This window comes from Plasmodium gonderi, assembly GCF_002157705.1.
Source record: "Plasmodium gonderi DNA, contig: Chr14, whole genome shotgun sequence".
NCBI lineage: Eukaryota > Apicomplexa > Aconoidasida > Haemosporida > Plasmodiidae > Plasmodium > Plasmodium gonderi.
The window spans coordinates 1,834,687-1,856,105 of NW_021628939.1; the positions used below are offsets into that span (position 1 = coordinate 1,834,687).

The 21,419-nt window shown below is 28.9% G+C and overlaps 1 protein-coding gene across 1 annotated transcript; it reads left to right on the forward strand.

The window, feature by feature from the left end:
* Positions 1-4,141: 4,141 nt before the first annotated feature.
* Positions 4,142-13,426, forward strand: PGO_144000 (transcription factor with AP2 domain(s); the record flags this gene model as incomplete). Its single annotated transcript, XM_028690390.1, has 1 exon — positions 4,142-13,426. One exon carries the CDS (start codon positions 4,142-4,144, stop codon positions 13,424-13,426), a length of 9,285 nt encoding a protein of 3,094 aa, XP_028546191.1.
* Between the last annotated feature and the right edge of the window lie 7,993 nt (positions 13,427-21,419).

The following is a 21,419-nucleotide window of genomic DNA, read 5'->3' on the forward strand; positions in this document are numbered from 1 at the left end:
TGTTCATATGACATTATGTTAGTATACGTATTCCTACTTATATGCATACATATTCCTAAGGATAGAAATTATGTACATGTATGAATATATAAAGTATATACTTATTTATACATATATCGACATATATGTGAATATGGCACTCATACATGCATATCCATGTATACATAAATATATGTATATATAAATGTATACATTTATATATTTATTATTTTTTTTATTTATTTACTTATATATATTCTGACATACATACTTATGCATACCATTATAGAGGGTGATGAGGAGGGGTGGAAAACATTGATTTTAATTCCTTATGAAGAAAAAATATTTTTCATGAATCTACATAGTAACTTTTAATGATGTCGATGTTGATCATATGCTCATTTACCGATGTTGAAGCGACTACATTTCATGTATATATATAGAAATGTGATCATAAATGTGAAGCTATTAATATTTTTTTCAATATTAAAAAAAAAAAAAATTTTTTTTTTTTATTTATCTTATAGAAATCAATTATTGTGTTTGTAGAATGCCTTATTATTCTATTAGTCTCTACTTTTATGTTCATTATATAAACAAGTATGTATATTATATGTATATACATGTAAATATATAGAAGTATATATATGCATGTAAATATATAGAAGTATATACATAAATGTAATTATATAAAAGTATATATATAAATGTAAATGTATAGAATTATATATATGCATGTAAGTATATAAAAGTATGTATATGCATGTAAATATATAGAAGTATATATATAAATGTAAGTATATAGAAGTATGTATATGCATGTAAATACATAGAAGTATGTATATGCATGTAAATACATAGAAGTATATATATGCATGTAAATATATAGAAGTATATATATGCATGTAAATATATAGAAGTATATATATAAATGTAAATGTATAGAATTATATATATGCATGTAAGTATATAAAAGTATGTATATGCATGTAAATATATAGAAGTATATATATAAATGTAAGTATATAAAAGTATGTATATGCATGTAAATATATAAAAGTATGTATATGCATGTAAGTATATAAAAGTATGTATATGCATGTAAATATATAGAAGTATATATATGCATGTAAATATATGAATATATATATAAGCATGTATATGCATGTAAATATGTACAAGCATGCATATGTGTTTATATGTACTTACATGCACATGTTTTATATACACTATTATGTATACATATATTTTATAATTTCTTTAAGCATTCTTAGAATGTGAACACTTCGAGAAGCTAATGTCCCCTATATCTTTAGTTTCGAGCTAAAAATATTATTATATGTATGTTTTATACATCATTTAATTATTTAAAATGTGTACCTACGGTAGCATATTTTTAAGCAATTGTATTTGCTCTTGCACATGATGAATGCAATGGGCTCATTTTATTTATTTCGATGATTCTATCTAGCTCACTAATCCTATTAATACTGCAAATTGTATGTATGGTTTCTATATATTTAAATATGCACATACTCGCCATTCTCTGCACGTATGTGTACACAAATACACAAATTTATACATACAATGTCAAATATTTATGTGTATACTACTTGTGCATATGGAGGCTGTGTAGATAACCTATTTTATTTAATTTTTTTATTTTATTTTTTTAACAAAAAATGTTTTGAACATTTTATATGTAGAAATTTAAATATCTTTTATTACATATGAATTTTTATATTTCACTTTTTTCCTAGGACCCTTGACTTACCTCTTTGCACACGCAGTAATTTACATGCGGCTAATTATATATCGGTATTGCACTTTTCCCATACCCCTTGAATACTTTCTATGAACAAATGGTTCATACATGCATTATCTCGATAGCTATTAATAGTTAAAAGAGATAATTTTTTTTCATGAAGAGTTTTTCGTAGATTATAGCTACAGGCTTAGGGGTTGAGCAGCTTCTAAAAGATAAATAGGTGTCAGAAAATGTGTCGGTTCCAACATGCATCGAAGGTGTACATATGTGCACTAATATACATATATTATATATTTATATATATATTTATATTTATACATATATTTATATATATATTTATGTTTACATGCATTTTCCCGTAATTACCTATAATTACACATATTTGAATATTATTTGAAAAGAAAAATGCAAAAGCTCAAAGTGCTCAGAATTATCTCACCACATTGGCTATTAATCTATGGAATTATCTAATGCACACAGCAATTTTTTTTAATTTCTCTCTCACATTCCTAGGTGCATGTAATCATTATTCATCCCATACACCTATTTATGTTTGTACACATATTATATATACATATATGTATAAAATGCTCAGTACATATGCATTTTTATTTTTTGTATATATAATACATGCGCATATTAGCATTTAAAATGAGAAAAATAAATAATTCTAGATACTTCATAATTGTAATATCTATTGTTAACACATGGAAATATTGTTATAAAATTGAACAACCTATGCGTTAATTCTGTAATCTTACAGATATACACAAATTGTTAATCTCTTTAATTGCTAAAATGTTAACTTGTTAATGTCATAAACTGCGCATTACGCATTTATTAGAAATGTCAATTTGTTAGTATCCTAGATTGTTCATTACACAATCTTCTAAAAACATATATTTTTTAATAACTTAAATTGGTACTTGTGTTAGCGCAATTATTACACACAATAAGTAGAAATAAATAAATAGCAATATTAACACATCCAACGTGAGTAATTTTAAAAGAGAAAACTATGTGTATACAATAAGGAAAAATTTTTTGTTCTTAATAAAAAAAAAAAAAAAGGAAAAAAAACACTGCTTAGGGAGAACTTATAATTGTGAATGTATAGAAGCATAAGTCCTCGATTGTGCAATAGGAAATACTCATTCTTGAATTGTACACTGATTTTCTGAGGAAAAAAGAGAATTGTAAACATACGTAGAAGCAGATACATCAGCATGCATATATATATACATACATACACATACATGCATACCTAAATACACATTCATACATATACATGCATACCTTAATACGCATACATGCATATACATGCATACCTTAATACACATACATACATATACATGCATACATAAATACACATACATAAACATACGTGCATACCTTAATACACATACATACATACACATACATGCATACCTTAATACACATACATACATATACATGCATACATAAATACATATGCATGCATACCTACATACACATACGTACACATATATACACATGCATGCATGCATACATAAATACACATAAATGCATGCACATACATACCTATATGTGTGTGCACACTTGCTTATCACTTGTATGATAAAATTGCATGCAACTGTTGACCTCGCATATGCACAGAAGAAGAAATTTTAACACACTTGAGCACATGAAAAAGATAAATTATTGAAATACTACTAAATTGCAATATAATTTAATGCAGAAAAAAAAATAAATAAAATAAAATATTACTCTAAGCAAAATCCAGAAGTACATATTATTTCCCAAGGGTGCAGGGAAATTAGAACACACAAAAAAAAGTTAATAATAAAAAACTAACAAACCCATCAAACTAGAAAAATACAAATCAGGATAACATACTAATATAACAGAAAAAAAAAATTTTTTTAAAGCAGATGCATTTACAAAGGGAACATTGGTGACAATATATATATATATACATGCAAAAAAAAAAAAAAAAAGAAAAAAAAAAAATCGACAGATAAACAGATCGACAAGTCGACAGATATACAGATCGACAAATCGGCATATGGACAGATTCGAAAATCTCTAGAACTAGCGTTTCTACATACTGTAAATAACAGATCGCTTAGGAGAAGAACGAAAAGCTGTTTCTTGATGTACCACGCATTTTCATATAAATCCCAGAGGGGGAGAGAAAAATAAAATAAAAAAATTAACAAACAGACAAATAAAAGAAAAAATAAATATAAATAATCACAGTAAATTAAAAAAAAAAAAAAAAAAATTAAAAATAAATAGAAACAATAACAGAAAATTAAAAAAAAAAATAAAAAAAAAATAGAAATAATAACAAAAAATTAAAAAAAAAAAAATAATAAATAAACAGGAAAAAGAACCACTTGGTGACGCATTACAATGTTTGTGTGTTCCAGAGAAGAAATTAATTCGCGTGATGACAGCTTGAGTAATGATTTAAAACAGGAAAAATTATCTATCGCAAATTCAGGATACAAAAATAGTGATATGTTGAATAAGTTACACAATTCAGGAGAAAAAGGTAAGAATAGTACTAATTTAAACACGTTTGATAAAGTGCAATTTTCTGATGAAAAAAGGTTGATAAGTTGTCACAGTTTAAGAAGTGCTTTGAACGATAAGACGGAAATAATTAACTTTGTTAAAGGAAAACAAATGAACTTTAGTTTAATAAGGAATGAAAAAAAAGTCAACAAATTACACACATTAGAAAAAAGGAGAAAATTCGGTAGAACAGGTACAATTTTTAAAAAGGATTATTCTAAACACTTCAATTTAACAAGTAAAACCAGAAGAAGTGTTCATAATATGAGACTTCATAAGAGTAGAAGCAAATCGGAAACTAGGTTCAACAGGCAAATGATTACTCTCCCTTTTCTCAGTTCAATTGATTCTTGCAAGAGCCACACACGCAGTTGTACTTGTAGCACTTCATCGTTCAGCAGTGAAAATAGTGACAATGAAAGTGGGAGTGAAAGTGGGAGTGAGAGTGAAAGTGGGAGTGAGAGTGAAAGTGGGAGTGAGAATGAAAGTGGAAGTGAGAATGAAAGTGGAAGTGAGAATGGAAATGAGAATGAGAATGGAAGTGGGAATGAGAGCGTAAGTGGAAGTGGGAACGAAAGTAGACATGAGCATGAAATGAACGATGTAGATGATATTAGGAAAAATTTCATAAGTGGCAGTGTCAACACATGCATGGGTGCTGCGGGTGATGATAATAATACTAAGATAGAAGTTATCACTGGAAAGGATAGGAACAAGAGTGATGAATCAAATTGGAGAAGTGATTTTAAATATATGAATGATATGCCCAATGATAAGAAAGAAGGTATTACAAAATTTCATGGAAAAACGGATATAGAAAATGATGAAGAAATATATATTAATTGTTTACAAAAAAATGGTAAAGAAAAAAAGGAGAAATGTAAAAATGCAAAGAAGAATAAAAGAAAAAACAAAATAGGAAAAAGTAATAATGATCATTATAATGACCATTGCATTAAAACTACGTTGGAAAATGGAACTGTAGACAAATTGAAATCAAGCTTTTGCATAGAAAAGGAAAAGTGCGTAAATAATATTAGCAATATGGAAGAAAAGTGGAAAATGAAATGTTTCAATAAATTTGATGGTGAAATTTGTTCATGGGAAAATATCGAACAACAGGAATTTAATTGCTCCCACGGAAATGAAAAGGAATACGAAAAAGATAATTCAAATCATAATGGATTAGAGAGAGAACATAATTACAAATACAATAGTGAATATAAAACTCATGATAAAAAAGGAAATAAAATAAATAAGCATTGCATGGAGAAGGATGATACATTAAAATCTTCCAACTCGACATGCTGCTTAGAATATGGAAAAAACATAGAATCGGAATGTGATCGAGAACAAGATGACAGAGAAGCAGATACTGTTAGAAATTATGAAAAGGAAAAAATATCCTTCACAAAAGAATATAAAAATGACGCTTTTTGCAAAAGTGGTAAAAATGAAATTCTGCAGGAAAGGGAGAATGATCATTTAACTATTGATGAACTGTTACAGAGTGAAGTGTGTAACACAGAATGTGTAAAAAAGCAAATTAATTCATGCAACAATTTTGACAGAAATAATAAAATAAAAGATAGTTTGACTTTATTGAATAATGAATTTAAACAGGATGTAAATCGATATTATAAAAAATTAGCTCTGTTGAAAAGGATCAAAGTTACTAATGGGGGTGAATTTTCGGACGAAGAATTTTTCACAAAACAAATTTTAGAAAAAAAAAATTGGAAAAGAAAATTCGTAAAAGGTGAAAATTTCAGAGATATCAATCCAAACAATAATGATTCGAAAATTTCGAAATGGAAGGGAAATAATTCTGTGGGAACTCCCCAAACAGAACTGGATGCCTTATGTTGCATTGTTAAAGATGAGAAGTGCAATGGTTTACTTGATGAAGACAAAGAGAAAACATTAATTCATGAAGAAGAGAATCTGTCGAAAGGCGAAGAAAGGGAAGACGAGGTAAAAACAATTCATTCTGAAAACAAGCATTATGAAATCGTGCATTCTGAAAACATGTACTCTTTATCAACTAATAATAATAGAAAAAATTTTATTTTTATACCTGGAAACACAACCATAACAACCCATGCAAATAGTAAATTGAAAATTCACTCAATTTTGGATGACAACAAAATGTTAAATTGCAAAATGAAATGGGAGAAAAAAAAAGAAATGTATGAACCCTTGATAAATGCTCAAGAAAGAAGAGGAGATCTTGATCAAAATATGATCATGATCAAAAGTTCAGCTGAGCGTGCAATAGCAAGCAAAGTAAGAATCCCTGAAATGATCAATATAATGACTCAGAGGAAAAATAATAACAATTTAACGGGTACACTTAACAGTCCATCTAACACTGAAAATGATAAGGGGAAAGTTTATTTAAAACAGAATTATTTCTGCGACAATAAGAATTTATTTTGTTCTTACATGCATATGCTAGGCGCGAGGGAAAATGAAAATGTGCAATTCCTACGTACGGGAGAAAATGAAAATGTGCAATTACTACGTACGGGAGAAAATGAAAATGTGAGATTTCTAGGTGCGAGAGAAAATGAAAATGTGAAATTCCTAGGTGCGAGGGAATTTTTAAATGCGCAATTCCTAGGTTCAAGGGAAGTTTTGAATGCGCAATTTCTAGGTGCAAACGGAATTTCAAATGTGCATATAGCAGGTGCAAATACAAATACGCTAAATCTAGGTGCAAGAACAAATATTTTAAATCTAGGTGCAAGAACAAATATTTTAAATCTAGGTGCAAGAACAAATATTCTAAATCTAGGTGCAAGAACAAATATTCTAAATCTAGGTGCATGTACAAATGTGCACATGCTAGCTAACGGTGCACGCGAACTGAATAATTGCGAAAATGAATTTATTCTACCACTGAATGACGTCATACTAGGTAATGATGGGACAGTGAGCGAAGGGGAGAATGGAAATGATAATATGATGAAAAACAGCTGGAGTAATTCATCCTTTTTCTATAGGCATAACAATTTTAGTGAATATTTCTCCCCCTTTTCTAAAAGTGTTTGTCCAAATGGGTACCTAAATATTCCGAGCCAAAACTGCTCAGGATATCCCAACAAACACCAAATGAGGGTGAAAATTTCTGGGCCCTTAGATCCAAATTGTACAGACAACTATTTTCATTACAGTGAAAATAAAGATTTCCGTTCTCTCAACTACGATGTTAGAAATAGTTTCAATAGTTGCAATAATTGCAGTAAGTGCAGCAATTCCAATGAGTGCAGCAATTCCAATGAGTGCAGCAATTCCAATGAGTGCAATAATTCCAACGAGTGCAGTAATTCCAACAAGTGTAGCAATTCCAACAAGTGCAGCAATTCCAATGAGTGCAATAATTCCAACGAGTGCAGTAATTCCAACAAGTGTAGCAATTCCAACAAGTGCAGCAATTCCAATGAGTGCAATAATTCCAACGAGTGCAATAATTCCAACGAATGCAGTAATTCCAACAAGTGTAGCAATTCCAACAAGTGTAGCAATTCCAACAAATGCAATAATTCCAACGAGTGCAGTAATTCCAACAAGTGTAGCAATTCCAACAAGTGTAGCAATTCCAACAAGTGTAGCAATTCCAACAAGTGTAGCAATTCCAACAAGTGTAGCAATTACAACAAGTGTAGCAATTACAACAAATGCAGTAATTCCAATAATTGCAGTACATGCAATAATTCCATCTATTACAACAGTTCCACCTACTGCAACAGTTACAGTTGTTCCCATTATGACCCTGTCGGTCACGACAACCAAAACGATCGCGTTGATTCCTGCATGCATAACGTATATGACCATTTTCCCCGATTCCAGCCGCTTGCATATAAAGATCTTAGTTTCGATGGATATGATGCCAATGTAGAAATAATGAAAGGGCGAAATAACTACAATTGTGAACACATGAGCACTAGTGATTGTGAAAATAAGTTTTCCACTTCTAATTATTTTAACAATAACAAATATGCTTGCATTCACTTCTCAAATAAAACGAATGATATAGATACGAATAATTTTTATTTCACCAATGGAGATAATAATGATAAAATGAATATCATTAAAAGTGATGAACAAATAAAAGTTCCAAAAGAAGCTGAAATACGTTTTTACAACAATTACCCATTTAGTCAGTGTGATCAAACCTCTGCATGCGGACAAAATTTCCAATTTTCCTCTAACAGTAATTCAACTTCTTTTATTAACATTCACAGGAGTGATACTCATCTCCCTCTCCAGGATGATGGAAAAGATGTAGTGTTAAGTAGTGGCAATGATCATGCAGATGAAAATGAAATCGAAAAGAATAATGTTAAGTCGGGGAAATCAGTCCAGATCGTTAAAGTATATATCGAAGAAGAAGATGATATGGAAAAACAACCCCTTGACACCTCCAAAAATGAAGGGGAAAACAAAGAACAAAATGAAGGCCAAAATGGAGCTAAAAATGAAGGTCAAAATGGAGCTAAAAATGAAGGCCAAAATGGAGCTAAAAATGAAGGCCAAAATGGAGCCAAAAATGAAGATGAAAATGGGGCCAAAAATGAAGACCAAAATGACAGTGAGCGTAATGATCAGGAGGGCGCTACTTTAAAAAATTCAAATTGCACTCGATCACAAAGTTCAGGGGTGGAAAAGAGGGACTTAAGTGCGCATGCAAAGAGGATAAGTGTAGATGAGATGAATTCATCAAAAGATTGTAAAAGTTCATGTTTCGAAGAGGGTGCACAGAGTTGTGATAATCAATGGAGCGGGAGCTTAAGTACTAACACAGGAAATAGTATCAGCAGCAGTAGCATATGTTGCAGCAAGCTGTGCGATGGGAGTGGTAATACAGTCAGCTGCTGTGGCTCCATAAGTAGTAAGTGCAATGATACATGTGTAAGTTATAATGGCACACGCGAATTTTTAAATAATATATTTTCAGATGATATGTGCACAAGTTCGAAGGAATATGTTAGTACGTATAATTGTGATGTAAAAAGTGAAAGGGAATATGATGCATGCATTGATTTAACTAGTACAGTTTCTCCCTATTTTTCCGATAATAATGCATACAAATTACGCTTCACTTTAGAAGCTGGGAGGGGTTCCGATATTCCTCATTCTCATAGAGCAGATATACGGAGCAATGAGAATATAAGCATATTCAAAGAAATGAATTTTTTTAATTCCTACGATAATTATGGCCACAGTGCTAAAGTTCATCCCAGCAATATTGATATTATTGGGCAAGGTAATAACATTAGCAATTGTCACGTTAATGATTTCGGTAATTTGTCCCATCAGAACTACCACAACTGTTCCGATAATTTCCATGGTTCCGATAATTTCCACGGTTCCGATAATTTCAACAGTTCCGATAATTTCAGCTATTCCAGCAATTTCAACTATTCCGGCAATTTCAATTATTCCGACAATTTCAACTATTCCGACAATTTCAACTATTCCAGCAATTTCAACTATTGCGATAATTTCAACTTTCGCGATAATTTCAGCTGTTTTAATTGTTATGACCATCCTAACCTCCAATTTCTTCAGAATTGTCAAAACTGTCAAAATTACAAATTTCACAAAAATGACTGTAATAATTGGAACATTATCAACGAGTCTCCCGCGTTAAGTCAAACTAATGACTTACAAAATATTCAATTCGAAATGAACAAAAAATGTTATTTTTATAATGGATACCTTACAAATGTGCAAGATGAAATGAATGGAAATTTTTCCAAAATATTCGACAAGAATGAAGCACATGCCGATATACCTACCAATAATATTACCTATAAGAAAGAAATAAAAGAAGAAAATGATTTTACAAATCTAAAAAGTATTCATAATAATAATAATAAATTCCAAGATGAAGATACTATCTACTCCAGTGATATTCACACAAGCACAAAAAGTAATAGTACTCTCGATGTAAACACTAAACAAGTTTGTGATCTTACATACAACTTTTCAAATACCAGTGTAAAATATAACACATATTCCTGTCATAATGATATATCCCCAAATGGATATGAAAAATATGAAAATAAAAATATAACTGGCGTTGATAAATATAACTTTGGGCAATGCAACAATAAGAGCAATTCGAGTTGCATTAAATTCAATGAACAATGTAGGGATAACAACGAAAGTCTGACAGTTACTGGTTCTTGTGATCGGAAAAGTGTTTTAGAGAACAAAAGTACAGGTGTCGAGGGAAGAACAGGAGGAAGTACGATAGGCATGACTGGGTTGAGTGTACAACAAATTGACGAAACACATGTATCAGTAAGAAAGAAAGAAATCGACATGAAATATAATACTGATTCCAATATGTTAAATGGATCACTTAAAGAAATGCATGGCATTAATAATTATGCAACAAATATGCTCGATGTAGATGTAAACAATAGAGCTGAAAATAAAAATAGATCCTATCAGAACATCCAAAATGATATGAGTAAAATAAGTGTAAAATGTTGCAGTGAAAAATATCGCATAAACTGTGGCCAGAAAATAAGCGATAATGATAACGGAATAATTAATATACACATTAATGGAAATGAGAAAAACAACAAAGGTAACATGAATGATGATATGAACACAACTGAATGTACAAATGGTGATGGTACTATTGTTGACTACTTAAATGAAACTCATAATGATTTGGAAAAGATAAATTACATGATTTGTCCCACGAAATGCAATTGCGTGAATGAGTTAAATTTTTTAAATAACAATTTTAAGGATTTAAATTACTTGAACAGTACAGAAGAGAAAATTAATTTTTTAGAGGATGTAAATTACAGGGACTATGTACAAAATTTAACTTATTTCAATTCAGAAACGTGTAAAAATGACGATGGAGATGTGGATAGTAAAATCAGTGGGGAAAATAGTATCATGTTCAGCAATTGCTCCGATAATAGCGCCAATAATGGCATCATCGACTATTCAAATAAAGGCACCGGCAGCTACGCCAATAATACCACGGGTAACTGCACCGACAACGGCATTGACAATTGCACCGAAAATTGCAACAGTGATGATCGGCATAACGACGCAAGTTACTACAGTAAAACTATGTCCCTAAACTACGAGAACTATTTTAACTACACAAATAATATTTACCATGCACATCACCTGAAAAGTTTCCCATACCATATGAACGACAACAATACTGACAGTCATGTTGTTAATGCTAATATTGCAACTGATGGGATAAACATGCACACTAACTCCAATGGAATGAACATGCACACAAACTCCAATGGAATGAACATGCACACTAACTTCAATGGAATGAACATGCACACAAACTCCAATGGAATGAACATGCAAACAAACTCCAATGGAATGAACATGCACACAAACTCCAATGGAATGAACATGCACACAAACTCCAATGGAATGAACATGCACACAAACTCCAATGGAATGAACATGCACACTAACTCCAATGGAATGAACATGCACACAAACTCCAATGGAATGAACATGCAAACAAACTCCAATGGAATGAACATGCACACTAACTTCAATGGAATGAACATGCACACAAACTCCAATGGAATGAACATGCACACTAACTTCAATGGAATGAACATGCAAACAAACTCCAATGGAATGAACATGCAAACAAACTCCAATAGAACAATTTGTAATAACATGAATAGTGCATTGTATAACCACGCACTGAATTTTAGCGACATCTACGCAAACAATGAGACACTTGGTATAGATACTTCCATTTATGACAAAGAGAATAAAACGTATGAACAAAATGGAACATATGAGGGCATAACGCATAGCAGAATGTACACAACATATGATAAGTTCATTTCGCATGATGGTATATTAAATGGAGAATATAGCAGAAATAATAATTATATTAAGCATGAAATGAATAACCCTAAGATTAGAGAATTCAATTTGGATTATAATAGTAATATTAGAGATATACCGAATAATGTTAGTATTATCAAGAATGAACATTTAACAGCAAATAGTACCAGGAACATTAAGGAAGACAGTGTCAAAAATGACGTTTGCAGTATTAACAGTGTAAGCACTATAAGCAGCATTAATAATGGTAGTAGTAATAATAATAATAGTAAGAAGAAGAAGAAGAAGAAGAAGAAGAAGAAGAACATAGTAAAATGTAAAAATGAAAAAAAAAAATATTCAAAAACCAAAAATCCAGGATACTGTAGGAAAGAAAAGAAAGAAGAAAAATGTAGTAGCTATATGTGTAGCAATAAAGGAGATTTATTAAGTAGAAGATATGAAATGCAAAAATCAGTGCTACTAAATATTGACGGAGAAATAAGAAAAATAGCAGATGAAATTGTTAAGAATGCATATATATTACCATCAAAGACATTAAGTGGTAAAAACACACTTGATCGTAATCACCCCATTCATAGTGTTTGGAAGGACACAACTCGAGGACATTGTTCTTGGAGATGCAGATGGTGGGAAAATGGAAGACGGTTAAGTAAAAATTTCAATGTCAAAAGATTTGGAACTGACGGTGCATTAAGAATGGCAGTTATCATGAAACTAAAAAAAAGCACTCCAAAAGAACAAGCACAATTATTAAAGCATCAGAGGGACTTTCTAAATTTGTGTTATGTTAATAACTGGTTGCCCAATCCAAAAAAGGAAAGGGGACAAAATGTGGAAAAGGATGATGGTTGTGATGGTGTTGCTGCTGCTGACGTGCGAGAAGATATGATGAATCATGTTAGGGAAGAGAAATGTGAAAAGAATAATAATGGAAAGAAAATTAATAAACACTGTGATGAAAACAGAAACACAGGGGCATACATTATGAGCAAATTGTTTAATTCTTCCAATGCAAATAAAAGCCGTGATAATACTAATAAACGTGTCAATAAGAGGAATACTATGAAAGGAAATGTGCGCATTCGTAAAATTAATAAAATAAATAATGCAAAAAATAATGAAATGAATGATGGAAAGAATAATCGAAAGAATAATGAAATGAATAATATAAAGAAAAAGGAAAAAAGAAATATAAAAAATAACAATGTTCATGTTTTTACTAAAGATGAGAACATAGGTTCTATGTAGAACAATCAAGACTGTGATAATAAAAAAGAATACAATAATTAAAGGACAAAAATTCAATGTTAAAATACAGACCATGAAATGAAAAAAGTAAAGTGGGATAATAATAGTCCCCTTAGTAATATGTGTCTGGGTGATAAATATTCTTATGTGAATATTTTAGCAATAAAAAAAAAATATATATACCAAAAATAATGTGAACATGTAACAGGAATTAAAAATAAACAACCCTTGATCATCACACAAAAATAAGGAAAATATCTTTCCGTAAATATTTACTGATATGAACTTTTTTATTCATCAAATAAATGAATATGTAGGTCAGCATGCTAATCAGAACATCAATATGAATATCAATTAGAGTAATATTAATTGGAGTGCTAGCAAAAAAAACATTAATCAACACGTGTTTCACTATGAGAAAAAAAAATAAGAAAACTCCTTCAAAATTATTCAACACATTTGATAATAGAAAATGCTCGTATTCGTAATATTAACAATCATAGTTCACATTAGTACTACCACTATTATCCATAAAGTGAAAAATAAAAACAGTGATGATATGCAACCTTGAGAAATAACTAGCATAAAATGTAAATAACTAATATACATGTGTGCGTACAACATATATAATATGTTACACTTCTTCCCTTTTCAAATATGCACACATCTTGATATGACAACCGCGATTCATATATTTATCTTTGTACAACAACGATTCTCTACTTTCTCCCTCGAAATGGCGTCCTTATTTCAAAATAGGAAGAAATATTATTTTTCTTAAAATGTGAAGACAGCACAGTTTTTCATTTGCCAAAATGTGCAAAGTTTTATGTACCGTAAGGTGAAATGCCATATGTGTAAAAAAAAAAAAGAAAAAAGGTAAAAAAAAAGGGAGATTAAGAGGAACAAAAGGAGATCTAAAAGGAAATAATTTTGTGCAAAGTAGTGTACCATGAACAGAAATAAAAATCTTGTATCTAAGTGCAATACTTTTGTTTGCTTTCAAATATTAGTATGTATATTTTTTGCATACTTTTATATTCCCCTTAATTTGTTAAATTTTCCCATTGTTGAAATTTCTCCATTCTGTTGAAATTTCTCCATTCTGTTGAAATTTCTCCATTCTGTTGAAATTTCTCCATTCTGTTGACTCTTCTCAATTCTTTTGACTCTTCTACATTTTGTTGGCACTTCGCCATTTTGTTGACACTTCTCCATTTTGTTGATGTTTCTTAAATTTGTCAATACTTCCAGAATGCGTGAATTTTTTCTTCTTATAACTTTCTATATTGTTATGATAATGTGTTTATCGTACTTTATGCACATTTCAATATACACATTTCCTATATTTTCTGAATGTTCCATAATCCTTAAATATGTGCATGGATAACACACACATTATTTTATTTTATTTTTTTTTATTATTCTTTTTTATAATTCATGTTATAATTAAATTTTTGTGTCTCCTAAGCATTCAATTTTAAATAAATGTATAAAAAATTTTTTCCAAGTGCCTCTGTATTCTTATGTAATGTTGTGAAGTGGTCAATTTTGATCATGCGGGGAAGAATTTATGCTTTCGTTTATTTTGCAATTCTGAAAAATATATTGTGACATCATACGATGATGTATCGCATATATATGTGCAACTATTACCCGTACAAGCACTCCCCATTATATTAACCAAAATTAGTGGCCTCCTTATTATGTCAGTTCATTACACCTTATGGACGAGTCAAATGATTAGTATCCCTCAATTATCACTTCAATGTTTTAAGTTAAAGCACTCTTATTTTTACATATTTTTCATGTTCAAACATGCAGAATCTTTTTCTGCAACGATTACGTTAAAATGTTACATTAGTTGGCATTGTTACTTTTCCTCTCAACTATGTACTCAATTTGTGTCCTCAATTTTATTCCCTTCTTGTGTGCTTTGTTAAATTTCCAAAATTTATGCTCAATCATTTTGTCTCCATTTTCTTTTTCAATGTTTTTTATTCAATAATAATCATTAATTATTGAGCTCGATTATTGAGTTCAAATTTTACCTTAATAGCTTGTGCCCCCACAAAAAAAAAAAAAAAAAAAAATATTCAACAATTAATTCCCATCTCTCACTTATATATTTCCCTCATTTGTAACATGAAATTATTATCATCAATATGTACGCTAATTGAATACTTTCATATGATGTACTAAATTGGTATATTGAACTATTACTTGCATTGGAGAATTTCGTTATTGACTTTGGTTTTTGACTTTAGTAGTTTTTAGTTGTTGTTTTTGATGTTGTTTTTAGTTTCTGTTTTTAGTTGTTGTTTTTAGTTGTTTTCTTTGGTTGTTCTCATTAATTGCTGTTTTTAGTTGTTGTCTTCAGTTGTTCTCATTAATTGCTGTTTTTAGTTGTTGTCTTCAGTTGTTCTCATTAATTGTTGACCTTTATACAGTGCTCTCATTTTGTAACTTTATTCACGGCTTCGATATTTATCCTCAATAATTACTGCCAATTAGCGCCCACAATTATTAAATACATTTATTATGCTCAATTATTTTCTCAACAAGTTTTTATACTTAATCCTTTCTCACGACTTTTCCGCATAACTGTTAAATAAAGTTTTTATCATTAATTTTCACCTTAATCCCTTTAACATTTGAGAACAATTACTTTACTCAATTTCTGGGTTATACCTTTTATAACCAATTATTGAAAATAGTTATTTATCCATTCTTATGTTGGATTTTTCACACTCTTCTGTTATTTTCTCGAATTACAATTAATTTTATATGAAGAATTATTATCTTTAATTATAAGTTATAACATTTACTCACATTCACTACATTTAATTACCTTTCATTGATTTTACACATTTCCCGCTATTATTTATTTAATCCCTCAATTTTTTCTTTAGTATATTTTCTCATTTTTATCCCACCATATCTGTTATTTCATTTATATATATTTTTTTTATATTTACATTTCACCCACATCATTAGCAGGTGTATAACAATGTTATGTTTATTCGACCTACCCCCTTATGACCTCTCCCCCATAATTAAGATTTAAATATTTTTTTATTGAACATGATTTATTTTGTTTTTACACACATACGTATATTTCCTTATTCCACATTTTATATGCATCCTTCAATCGAATACATGTTATTAGCTACAATCAAAAGCTTATTTACATTTCCACATAATGTAAAAAAGTCCCACATAAATGTATATGTGTGTGGTTGATTTTTTTTTTTTTTTATTTGAGAAAATATGTTGAATAAATTAGATAAAATGTATATTTTATTTATATCCCAATTTTCCTTAAAAAGTGAATGTCATTTTTTAAATTAAAGAAATCATTATTGTTCTATATTTTTCCAACATGAACAATTCTCATAATTAACACATCATCAAAACCATGATGAAAATTTGAAAATTTGGAATATGTATAAAAAACATATGAACGCACATGTATACATATGTTCAGAATGAAACTTATTTTCCTGCTTTTGTTAAATAGCTTTTTTATGCACTTATCATGAAATATATTTAGAACACATCGATTCATGACGCTATGTTGAAATATTCCTGTACCCACACCTCCCTGTGAAATTTTGACGGTCCCAATGTGCTGCAACGTTTTGCTAATGCACCCCTGAACTGTTAAATCACAAATAAAATGTTAAAAACAGCTAATGCAATAAAATGAGCAAAAGTAATTCTTAAAAACAAGTTTTAATTAATATATTAAAAAAAAATAAACCATTTTATACATAAAAAATTGCTCATCTTGATATATTTCATTGAAAATATTTTTTGTACAAAGAATAATGGAAATTATTATCTTTATTGTAAATATATATAGAGATACATTTTGAAAAGCTCTTTTATTTTTCTAGAACCAATGTGTAAAAATAACCACTTTATATCAACTATATTTGTAATTTCAAATATGTTTATGCAAAACATTTTCAAAAATGATATAAAATACATAGTATATAATCGAATTTATTTTTTTTTAAATAGATAAGCAAGAAATGTACCAAGTGTGCCTTGTAAGGCATATTTACTATATATATACACGTATATATATATATGTTTGTGTATTTTACCTATAAATGTTTCTCCACTTATTAATAGATTATCACATATTGAAATTTTCGAAACAGCAGGAATTAAATAATCATTTTTTTTTTTTGCTTCATTTAGATATCCTCATATATGTAAAGTAACCTAGATTTTTAAATTCTTATCTATATTTAATTATAATGTTTTCCACCTTTACTACTCTAACTCGTATATGCACTCCTTAAAAAAATAAAATAAATGTACCTATTAAATTTTCATATATTTAGCACTAAAATTACGTCATATGGAAAAGCATTGTAAGTACCGTAACCACAATTTTACCTTTATCACTATTACATACATGTTTGGGTGATTCATAATACACAATTTAAATGAACTGCCTTCAATCAGAGGCCATGAACAAAGCAAGCACCCCCAGTTCTCACACTTCATAATGGTGAACTAAAATACACACATACGAACGTGCAAAAAATATACATATATAATGATCTTAAAAGTGAAGCAGCCATTAATTCCCAAAAAAGCCTTATCTGAAGAGCATATTTTTTTTCCTTCAATTATTTTCCACATCAATAATAGGCATACTTTAAATTTTAAAAAGTTTCTCAGTTCATCGAGTGATATACATAAAGGAATTCTAGAAAATTTCAATTTGAATAAATTAATTCAATTTTAGAAAATTATCTTGTGTGATAAGCTATCCTTCTTAAAAAAAAGAAGCTTTCCTTAAGTACACCTAACACATTAAGAATATGTACCAAAAAGAAAGCTATGTACAACTGTTAAATCATTCGTTTATAGGAAGAGATTAAATATTGCTATTATTGCTATTTGTATAGGATTCGACTTAAATGTACATTTTAACTTTACATTTTATCTCTTACATTTTATCTCGTACATTTTATATCTTACATTTTATCTTTTACACTATTTTTTACGCTTTATCTTTTATGTTTTATCCTTTTTTAAAAAAAACAAAGGGTTTATATATTGGAAATGGATATAGATCTATTGTAAAATTCAGTTAAAACCCATCAACGTTCTTCATTCCTTAAATATTACATTTTGTGTTATAAAAAAATTTTTAAAGCTTCAATATGCGACGTTTTTTTTGTTTTGTTTTTTTAAATGAAGAAATATTTTTACTAAGGGCATTTCCCCCATTTATGTTGCTATGTACTTTTTCTTATTTTATCTATATGGTTTCAAATGACATGAACAACATGCTACATTTCATAGTACATTACAGTATAATATATTAGCACTTCACACATAAAGCAATTTTAATACAGACTCAAATAGATAGAATAACAAAATATAAGCGTATAATGTAATATCAATTTTTCTTTGAAAAAAAAAAAAAAAAAACTATGCAGGATAATTCCGTTTCTCATGAAACTTTTTCTTTTTTTTTTATGTGATAATACAGATAGACATTACACGTAGTGTATTGTTTAGAAGTCCTTTTTTTTTTTTTTTTTCTCACTTATGATGAAGCATTACATTATTCCCATGTATCATGTATAGTCATGGGACATTTTATACTTGTATAGGATATTGCACAAGTGTTATGATATTTTTAATAGGCTTCTTAAACAATGTTTACATCTATGACTTTGAAAAAGTAAAATTTTCTTAATTGGTAACATATTTTATAATTCTTTGTAATTCGCCTTGCAGTAAATGTTCTTTGATCTAATTTTAAAATCAGAAAAGTATCCCATATTCACTTTACATTTATTCATTTACATTGCGGTTTTATGCGCTCACGAAATTGTGAAGCAAAGGAATGTTCAATTTTATGTAAAACCTAGTCTCTGAAGTGATGATAAGCTAATTAATTATATGCACATGTACATATGGACAAAAATAGAACGAAATGAATGTATGCACATTTTTTTATGCAATAAATGGAGCGTCTCTATTTTTTTTTCTTTGCATATCTTGTACGTAAAAACGAAAAATTATATTTTTCGCATGGGAAAAGTGGATAATAGTTTAACTGAAAAAGTTACAGAAATTTTGATACGAGCAAGTTTGTATATATTTGCTCCTAGAAAGAAATGATAAAAATATAGTGCTTGTCAATACATACTAGTACTGGACCCAGGAAAAACAGATTCTTAACTTGATTCGCACAAAATTCTTCCAGTAGTCGTATGGGTACGGGAAACACTTTTTTAATTAAATTCACGTTTCCACAAGTATAAATGTACATAGAAGTACATACACAATTATTTATATGTTTTGGGTTTATATGTTCGTTCATTCATTTGTTCATTTGCTTGTTCGTTCGTTTGTTCGATCATTCGGCAGCTCATGCAATCGTTTCATGTTGTTTTGCTTGCTTATAAGTTTACCCTTTCCATGAACATTTGTTGAATTATTATAACAGAGGAACGACACTGCTACATATAAATAGCTATAACATCGTGGTTGAATTTTTTAAATCAATAGCAGATGTTGTATAAGTCGTTTTTGATCATTTTAACATATAACATTCATAGCCTCACATCACTGTTAATAGCCAATACACGTTGCGATTTTTTCTTATTTTTTTTATTTACCTTTTATTTTAAATATATAAAGGCTATTTACATTTTTATATTAACAACTCAGGTAAAACTTACAAAAAGTATGAAAAACTTGTGTGTGCACAAATTTTTTTTTTTTTTTTTAGCTATAGTTAGCTGTTATGCTAAAAAAAAAAAAAATTCAAAAAACTACACATGTAGAGATGAATTACATTTTCCCTACACATTATACTTGTGTGTGTATATATATACATGAATAAAACCACACGGCAATGTTAAAACCTTATGAACGTTTCCCTTGTAATTTTCATTTCCCCACTCATTTGTCCTCTTAATTTCCCTATTATTTTTCTTTTTTTTATGTCACAATTTAAGAGCTATAGAATTTTTTTTGACCGTTATTTGTTTTACTTCATTTTCACCAGTTAAATTTTCTTTATTTTGTATTATATTTTAATTTATTCCTTTTTCTTTTTTTTTTTTTTTTACTTTTTAATAAAATCAAATGTTGCACTGAAATTTTCTGCAAAATAGTGCATAAAAAAAAAAAAAAAAAAAAACGCAAAAGTGTGTGAAACGCCTTTGACTGATAAATCATAATAATACTTTTTGGTGTGGATATTTGATTTTTTTTTTTTTTTTTCCTTACCTGTTAACAAAAGTGCTGCCACACTTGTAAACTTTTGTTTTATTTTGCTTAATTTTGTTTTATTTTGCTTAATTTTGTTTTATTTTGCTTAATTTTACTTAATTTGACTTGATTTACCATATTTTATTTTTTTTAGAAATTCCATTGTTTCCCTTGACTTTCCTTTTTTCCCCTTCTTTTATTTTAATTAATTTCTCACCTTACCATTTGCACATTTTTCCGTCATTTTCTCTATTCACTTTTTTTTGTTTTTTTTTGTTATTTTTTTGTTTTTTTTCTTATCGTTAGCACATTGACTCAATTGTGTTTAATGCTCACACATATACTGACTAATTTATTTATGTTTAACGTATATTATTTTTTTTTGTAACAAAATGTAATCCGTTAAATCTTATTAAGCAAAAGAATAAAACACACATTAAGAGAAAGAAGAAAAAAAAAAAAAAAAAAGAGAGAAAAAAAGTAAAAAAAAAAAAAAAATTGCTAATTGTTTAATACAGAGTACTTATTAAATCATTTGTTATTTTCTTTTCTTTTTTTTTTTTTTTTTTTTTTTTTTTTTTTTGCTTTTTCTCTTCAATCCTCTCCTCTTTCCTTAAGAAAGATCAAAAAGATTACGAATTAATCCAACACAGAATCGGCTAATATTGATACATGAACGCATGTTAATCGATTACGCAAAATAAATAATCGGACAAATTAAGACTGTTAATATTTGTAA